Source organism: Carassius auratus, chromosome 41 (genome assembly GCF_003368295.1).
Source record: "Carassius auratus strain Wakin chromosome 41, ASM336829v1, whole genome shotgun sequence".
NCBI classification, from domain to species: Eukaryota; Metazoa; Chordata; class Actinopteri; order Cypriniformes; family Cyprinidae; genus Carassius; species Carassius auratus.
Genome location: NC_039283.1, coordinates 12770504 through 12779954, shown reverse-complemented (window position 1 = coordinate 12779954; position 9451 = coordinate 12770504). Strand labels below are relative to the sequence as shown.

At 37.5% G+C, this 9451-nt stretch overlaps 1 protein-coding gene across 1 annotated transcript in view; it reads right to left on the bottom strand.

Annotated features, from left to right (window-relative positions):
• Nucleotides 1-9451, bottom strand: part of LOC113060104 (E3 ubiquitin-protein ligase TRIM71) — a 36922-nt gene that overhangs the window by 13138 nt on the left and 14333 nt on the right. The window contains exon 2 of the mRNA XM_026228932.1: nt 1317-1484. Coding sequence (XP_026084717.1) covers nt 1317-1484 — 168 coding nt within the window. The remainder of the gene's footprint in view (nt 1-1316; nt 1485-9451) is intronic.

The window sequence follows — 9451 nt, the reverse complement described above, 5'->3', positions numbered from 1 at the left end:
TAAATGTAGGTTTGACTGTATATTAAATTTTTACATTGAAGACTATCCAGTGCTATTTTACATTTAATTATTTGGTTTCTGTACCTTGACACCTACTTGAAAAAAAAAAAACTGAAACAGGCATAAGGTTGTTTGCACCTTGTGTAATGTGGAATAAGTTTACAGCTTTTTCAAGCACTTTGTGATGCATTTTGGAAACAGGAGATGAGCTACTTTTCTAATGCACCACTAGCTTGATAAACCCCTTCTCAAAGACTTACTGCTTGTCAATTTTATTTGGGTAACACACATATTCTGAATGCCTTCGTCAGAATTCGAATGAGTCATTTTAATCTAGATTAAAAAAATTAATCTATGCCCACCACTAATTTAAATGTGTTTATTGTCAGTAAATTTACCCTTTTTTCAGGTATGGAACTACTGAATTACATTTCATGTTTATTTATTTGGCTATACTTTTTAAGTACTTTATTATTTTTTACATTTATTTTGATGCTGTACACTTGCTCTTTTTGGTGTTGTGAATGTCTTTCTGTGAAGGGTTGAAAGAACCTGAGCATGCCACAGATGCTGTCAAAAGAGCTTAAGTTATATTGATCCGGAATATTCCTTTAAGAACCTATAGTAGATAAAAAGCTACTGAAGCCTAGGACTGTTTTGTCATTTCTCTCATAAGAATAATACTGGCATAGAATACAGTTCATATGTTTTGTTAGGCATTATTTAATGTCATTTATGTTATGTTTAATAAAAACATTTATTTCTGTGATGGCAAACTGAATTTCCAGCAGCAATAACGCCTTCAATCCTTCAGAATTCATTCTAATATGCTAATTTCATGCTCAAGAAATAGTACGTAATAGTAGGTAAGTGTTGAATACAAAAGAACAGCATTAATTTGACAGTAAGAGAGAATATCTAAGAGTGTCTCTTTTTAATCAATTTAATGCCTTGTTGCTTGATTAAAGTTTCATCTTCATAAAAAAATAAAAATAAAATGAGACTCCAAATTTATAATTGTATTGTACCAAAAACAACAACTCAACGTGACACTGAAGCATTGACAAATGACAGCTGACCGTAAAGACACCACAGTAAACGACTACCAATTAATTCTGTGGAAATTATTTATTGCTCATATTTATTAATTTTGGTAGTCAGAGTAAAAAAAATAAAGCTAATGCAAGTCTTGTTGCATATGGTAAAACACACTGAGGTCCAAGTTAGACAGCAGGAAGGGAAAATACAGAAATTTATCTTAAAACAGCCAGCAGGTGTTTGTGCTGGTGTATGAGAGATTGTAGTTGTACACTAACCTGTACAGCCTGTCTGCCCTGCTGTGCGTCTGCGAGCAGCTGGATGGTCAGCGCTCTGGAGTCCTGCAGGGCTTCCTGCAGGTAAGTGAAACTGTGACCTGCATGTCTGCCCAGGCTGCACTCTCTACAGATTGGCACACCACAGCTGTCACAGAAAAACCGCAGCACCTGTGAAGGAAAACAAAAGAAATAGTATGACATTTTTTTTTGAGGGATCGATTTTGAATTACACTGCATGTGAATTGTGTAACTCTCAGAGACCCAAGTATTGATAATAATGACAATTATTATCAGTGATGATAATCAGCCTTGAAAAGTGTCTTTAGGAAGACTCTGACTGGATATAAACATTCAGATGTTTGGGCATCTTGTTAATGCAGTTAGAATTTGAGCAAAATTAGCTTGGAAGAGTGTGTGTGTACTAGGGCTGCACGATATTGGGAAAAAATTACATTGCAATATTTTATTTTTCTGCGATATATATTGCGATATCTAATATATATATATATATATATATTTTTTTTTTTTTTTCTTTTTTTTTTTTTTCTTACAAACAAAAATGGGGTGAGCACACTTACATTCTCATGTTTAAATGATTTAAACATCGACACCATCGTGTCAATTGATTAATATGCACGAGGGAGAGAGAGCAAGACAGCACTTGTTGTTTGAAGACTGTGAGCGTGCGGCCGGGGCTCGCTCGATCTCCCTCTCTGTCTCTTGTGTTCTTTCTCTCCGTCTCTCACGCTCTCTCTCTCTCTGTCTTTCGCAAGCTCCCTCTGTCTTTGTCTCTCTCTCTCTCTCTCCTATCAAAACTTTCACTCTATGATGGTTGAGCTGTGCAATTAATCCACGAATCCCATTCGTAAAAGGGCCCGGGAAGCAGGTGGCCCGTACACTTAATGAATAACGGATCAAGTATGACAGCCTACATCACACATCCTGTGATGTGACTAACGTGGATTCGTACATCGCGATATCGATGCTTAAACGACACAGCATGCAGCCCTAGTGTGTACTGACATTAAGGTTGATCCGAATTGTAAACGTGCTCCCCTAGTTTTATCCCATAGTTAAAATAAAATTAAATGTTAAAGTTAATTCAACAAGTGTGAAAAGGAAGTATTCAGCTGGCGAGGAAAAGGCAAAGGAAACACTTATACTAAAACTACTATACAAAAGCTCATAAAAAGTTACACTGGTCAACTGCCAAGACTATAAATGTTTATGGTAACGTAATAGGAAGATGTGTTTATCACACAAGTTCTTGTAGAAGTCTATGTTATATAAGCACACTCAAACCAACAACATTTAATTTTGATGAGACAAAAATAAACTAAAAGATAGAGTATTTTCATGTATGGTGTTAAGAACCATACACTTAAGAGATTTTACAGATGTTTGGGATGGATTACAATCATCCACCATCCAACCTGTTAGTTGCCAGTGCTTACTTTACATACATTGTTCCTTTTTTTTTGTTGTTTAACTGTATATACAGTCAAATTTATCTATTCAATTGTATTTATTATTATTTAATGGCATTTTTGTCAAGGTTCTGCCATCCTTATAAACAATTCATATGTGATTAATATAAAATATATGAGCATACACCATAATTCTATACTATTAGTATACACTGTATACTACATGTATATATAGTGTTGATATTCAAACAACAAGTTTAGTTCTGCCACAAACTTAACACCTACATTTAAAGAATAAGAATCTATGCCATTACAAAGAATCTGGACTCCTTCAAATGACTTTGCAAGAAGGAAAATCTTACCCCAAAATGTTTTGGGCTTCCTGTGTTCTGACAGCCTGTTAATGGATTGCCTGAAGTCTATTATTGTGTCGCTCATCTGACCCATTTAATATATAAGCAGTTTAGTCTCAAATATAATTCATGCAAAAAACACGATTCACACATTTCACATGCATGAAACCTAATTCACGTACACACAAAAAAAAAATTTACGTGCGTGAAAAAAATAATATATATTCACAAAAAGCAATTCACATGCGCAAATTTTTTTTATTTATAAAATACATTTCACAAATGCAAAAAACAATTTGTAGATATACAACTGTGCACAAAAACCTTTGAATGTTTAAAAAATAGGAGTGTCTGAATCTACGAATCATCATTTACTACGAATCCACTCGGTTTTGAGTGTGTGTGTTTTTGAGAATTTCCTGGCAGAGCTCTCTTCCCACGTGGGTCTGTCGTACTCTTTAGCCAATCAGATGCGAGCTTACCATTCAACCAATCATATCATAAGCCACTGAGTGCATTCAAGGAGCACGATTCTGCGCACCTTTTGCGCAGTTGTATAGCTACAAATAGTTTTTTGCATTTGTGAAATGTATTTTATAAATATATAATTTTATTTTGCACATGTGAATTGCTTTTTGTGAATATTTTTTTTTTCATGCACGTGAATTTTTTGTGTTTGTGTGAATTAGGTTTCATGCATGCGAAATTGTCTACGCATGTGTGAATCGTGTTTTTTGCGTGAATTATATTTGAGACTAAACTGCTTCCATAATTTAAGGGTCACTTCATTGTTGTATTAAATATATTTCTATATATTGCCTAAACAGCACTTCCAAAAGGACAAGCCTTCTTATTAACATTCCAAAATCAAGCCTTTAAAAAAAAACAGAAATACAATTATTAGGAGGCAGCTGTGGCTGTAAGCTGTGAGAATCGGACTTGTAACTCAAAGGTTGCAGGTTTGAGTCATACTGCTGGCAGGAGTTGTATGTGGGGGAAGTGAATGAACAGCACTCTTCCACCCTAAATACCCATGGCTGAAGTGCCCTTGAGCAAGGCACTGAACCCCAAATTGCTCCCCGGGCGCTGGAAAAAAATAGCTGCCCACTGCTCTGGGTGTGTGTCCACGCCACGTTGTGTGTGTGTTTCATACTCACTGCTGTTTGTGTGTACACTTGGATGGGTTAAATGCAGAGCACCAATTTTGAGTATTGTTTTACCATACTTGGCAAATGTCATGACTTCATTATTATTAGTGAAGTAATAAATATAACTCTTTTTTTTTGGTTTCAAAAGCGTATCCATTTAGGATAACCCTTCTCTGATAACATCAAATAAAAGCAGAAACGGTGTAATTGACCTGAACTCCGTATGACCCAAACAAGTTCTCCACCTTCCTCTGAGTGAAGGTCAATGTCAAGGTACAGTATTCCTTTTCAAAACCTGCTAGACTGCCATCCTGCAACCTAATGACTTTACCAAAGACCAGATCAAACGCTAATTATATCTCACTCAGATATATAGCGGCAGCAGCTGTGTGTAAATCTAGAGTCATGATTCCACTCAAGTTACCTGCTCGTAAAAGCGGGTCCCCTCCCTCTGTGGACCAGATGCTACAACAACACTAGTGTGTACAGAGGTCACATGGGACCACTTTTTTTGGAAGCAGCTTTTCAGAGTGACTGGAATTAGCAGGAGGAAACTTACCACCCAAGACTCCCGTGTTCCCTCTGAAACATTTATGTAGCAACTTACATCAAGTTTCACAGGCAAAAATGTGTAGCAAAACTATATTTGCAGGACTGGTGGATCCAATGACTTTGCAACAGTTTCTCATGCCCAGGAACTGTGTGGACATTGTTACCAGAAGCTCCATTTCCTGGTAAAGTCCTAAATTAATCCCATGATGTAATTATTAAGCCCAATGTATACCTCAGTTTTACCATGAATGTGTTTTGTATGCATACAACAGAATGCATAGCTTTTTCCTAATATAGTCGGCATATGCACACTTGGAAGTTTACTCTTTGTCTGGTGTCTGCACTATTTGTCTCCAGAAATAGTTTTTTGTATTCTACAGTTGTGTTGATGCAGTTCCCGGTTGTTTTGTTCCACCTTTCTTTCGTTTGACTATGAAACACTGTGCCAGGCCACTGTTATGGACCAACAAATTAGTTTAAATCAGTCACTCCAGGATAAAATTTTTTTTTCTGATTTTTGCACTCAAAATGACTGATTTTGCTGCGGCTTTTCTCAGAATTTGCGATATTTGCGGCATTTCTTACTGTTTTGCAGTGAAAATGTACCAGACAGCATTCTTCTAACACCGTTATGACTTTTCTGACTTCGAGAACCACTCTATAGGTTCCAGACTAACATTTTAGGACACCAGCACTAGTGCCATTAAGTTCTACAGAAGGTGGCAATAGCACCTGACAGTAAAGCACTCACCGTAATCACACGTACATCTCGGAGACATCTAATGTCTGCATTTACATATGCAAGATGTATTTTTAAGAGTGCTTGTTCATCTGCAGTGTGTCTATGTCTCCAAGATGTTTCCTGTCAGATGTCAAATAGACATTTATTAGAATGCATGTAAAACTGCTTCTGAGACATTTATCAGAGTACACAACAGATGATTCCCAGATCTTTAGCAGACGTCTTACAGATGTAATAAATATATTACATCTGATAAAATGTGTTTTTATTATTTCATTCATAATGTCCAAATATAATTGAATGAATACAAAAACATATAGGCTATATTAGGCAGTGGAAATGGCCTATAAGTACTTCTCTGCAGCCATCTACTAGTGGTCATTTAATATCTCTCTCTCTCTCTCTCTCTCTCTCTCTCTCTCTCTCTCTCTCTCTCTCTCTCTCTCTCTCTCTCTCTCTCTCTCTCCCCCCCCCCCTCTCTATATATATATATATATATATCTATATATATCTATATCTATTTTTTTTTTTTTTTTTTTTTTTTTTTTTTTTTTTTAAATAAGTGTTTGCTTCCCTACATTATAAAACTTTTAGTTTTATACATGGGGGAAACCTATTAAAGGATGTACAAATAATGTCACATTAAAAATAACTTTCAAATTCTAATACTTAAAGCATTAGAGTGCTAGGAAAAGTTATGTGAAGCATTTAAAATCATTCAAACATTAGATCATTTCTGCCACAAGTTGTTCCTGTAGTTTTACTGTTAAATCCATGGTGAATGGTGGAGATTTTGTGTTTACGGAACAATGTTTTTCCTGGTTTCCACATCAATGACATTTGTTCTGATATCTGTAGCTTTAACGGAATTCTTCGCTGAATTTGAATGCTTCTCACAAGATTTCACAGAGATGTTATTGATTCTGTGGGGAATTCGATTGCTTTCTTCACTGTATCTCACATCGCTGTGTATAAGCGCGGCTCCGGCTCGAGCAGATAAACAGTCTGCGCAGCCCGAACTAGTAGCGCGGATTCATTCCGCTTTCTGTTTGTTTATCCAATGTAGCTTTTGTAAAAACTTCTGATGAGGACGCAAGGCCTTTCTTTGACAATGCGCATTGCGATGACGTCACGGGACACTTCTAAGCCCAAATTATGCAGAAAATTTTTGGCAATTACAAAAATTTGCGATCTTTTTGTGAAAATTGCAGGGTTTGCTTGATTTTGCAATAGGAGGGACTGTTAAATAAATAAATAAGGGATGTGAGGAAGACAGAACGCAGTATGTGTGATTGCATCCAGTATATGCGTATACGTCTTGCCTTATTTACTTATTTTATAGAGAGTTTTTAACCCCAGTGATGTGGAAAACAGCATGAGGGAATGGGATTTGCTTTGGCTATGTGGATGATGCATTTTTTCCTCTAGTGTGCTATACATATACATAACTTGACTTTCCTGTTGGCCTCTTCTCCTGTACGCTAAAGCCATCACTGTAACGACTGACTGGTATATAAATCTTTGACAAAGTACACATGCTTCTTTTCCTGCCTGTGCATTGGCGTCCATTACCTCACACACCATCTTCTACATTGGACCCAACTTTTTCAACTGCTCCCCACCCCCGCCACCTTCTCTCTTTCGGATGAGGGCCTCTTGTTGTGCCTGTGGCATCCACTAGCAAAGATAAAATTTCTCCTCTCAAATGTAGAGAAAAAACTAGTTAATTTTTCAGAAACAATTAGAAGTGTCCCGCTGGTGAAGGTTCAGGTTACATATATAATATAGCCTATATAAATTTGACATTCCAATCCTAAGATATGGCTCTGGTCCCTTCTTCAATGTAATTTGGCTCTCATTTTATTGCATAGGAGGAGAAAATCGCAACACGAAGAATGTGCTGAAGCCTAATACTTATGATTATAGATTTTCAAATCCGTAATCATAAGTATAAGCTATAGTAACTGTGATGCATTCCTTAGAAAGTATAAAAACAATGTTGGAAAATACATAGATCCCAATGGTGAAAGTAAATGTATCGGAACAGATTCATAATGTCTCAACCACATTTAGGTGAGCATGTGTGTTCACTTTATGGCATTAAAGAGAAGTTTTATCTAAAACATGTTTTTCTAAGTGCTGCCACATTACTGCAGTATAATAAAACACTTGAATTATTGCAGTGTATATCAATACTTCATGTATCATAAAAGAAAAAAAAATGAATAAGATCATGGCCCAAGTATTATAATAATTGTTTTGTCAATATACAAGCGATTTAAACCATTATGATTATTATAAGGAGTTATAAGGAGATCTTACTCAAAGATGAGCATCAACCCAGTGAACTGCCTCTCACACTCTCCACGTCAGATGTTTACCGTACTCCGCATAAGGTGAATGCACAGAAAGCAGCTGGCCCTGAAGGAATACTTGGTCGTGTGCTACTGTGCTTAATCGCCACAATAGGTCAGAGGACACCATCTCAACAGCACTTCACTCTGCCCTCACCCACCTGGACAGCCAAAACACACATGTGAAAATGCTGTTCATAGACTTCAGTTCTGCATTTAATACAGTAATCCCCTCCAAGCTGATCTCCAAGCTCAGCCAGCTTGGAATCAGCACTCCCATCTGCAACTGGATTCTAGATTTTCTGATTAACAGACCTCAGCCTGTTAAGTTAGATAACCTCTTATGCTCCATCATCATCCTGAACACCGGCATGCCACAGGGCTGCGTACTGAGCCCTCTCCTGTACTCCCTATTCACCCATGACTGCGTTCCTGTTTATGGCTCCAACACCATAATCAAATTTGCAGATGACACAACGATGAGCTGTAGCACCTGGCTGTGTGGTGTGCCACCAACAATCTGGAACTAAACACCCAGAAGACTAAGGAGATCATTGTGGACTAGGAGTCATGCACACATACCCATCTACATCAACGGAGCTGTAGTGGAGCATGTGTCAAGTTTAAATTTTCTTGGAATCCACATCTCAGATGACCTCACATGGTCCCATAACACCTCCACCCTGGTCAAAAAGGCACAGCAACGCCTTTACTTCTTACGGAGACTTAAAGTTCACCTGAGTCCCAGGATCCTTGTGAAATTCTACCACTGTACCATTGAGAGCATACTCACAAACTGCATCTCAGTATGGTACAGCAATTGCTCCGCATCTGACCGCAAAGCACTCCAGCGGGTGGTGAAAACTGCTCAACGGATCACCGGCACCCAGTTAACTTCCATTGAGAACATATCTCATAAGCGCTGTCATCAAGGATGCCTCTCATCCTAACCATGGACTCTTCACCCTCCTTCCATCTGGCAGGCGTTACAGGAGCCTACGCTCTCGCACTAGTAGGCTCAGGAAGAGCTTCTTCCCAGTTCTTGACTCGTGAATGAGTCATTATCTGGCTCGGCTCGGTGTTCATCTTCAGTTCTCTCTTCACAGCAGTTCAGTCAGTGTACTGTTTGAGTAAATGAATTACTCCGGGATATTGGTTTGTTTGAACTCAGAGGGAGTGTCAGCCACATTAAAAAAAAAAAGTTAACAGCTTAAGTTATTTGTGGATTAATGCGTATTTTCAGACGCAAACTGTTTAAAACGATTCAGTTCAATTTGGTGTACTGGTTCAAAAAGATACGGTTACATTGAATGATTCGTTCACGAACCGGATGTCACAAACTGTTTTTTTTTTTTTTTTTACTCTCTCACAACAGACACGGAAGAGAAGATAATGATCAATAAAGTCATAGTTTTGGTTATTTTTGTACCAAAATGTATTTTCGATGCTTCAAAAAATTCTAACTGACCCTCTGATGTCACATGGACTACTTTGATGATGTTTTTCTTACCTTTCTTGACATGGACAGTAGACCGTACACACAGTTTCAATGGAGGGAC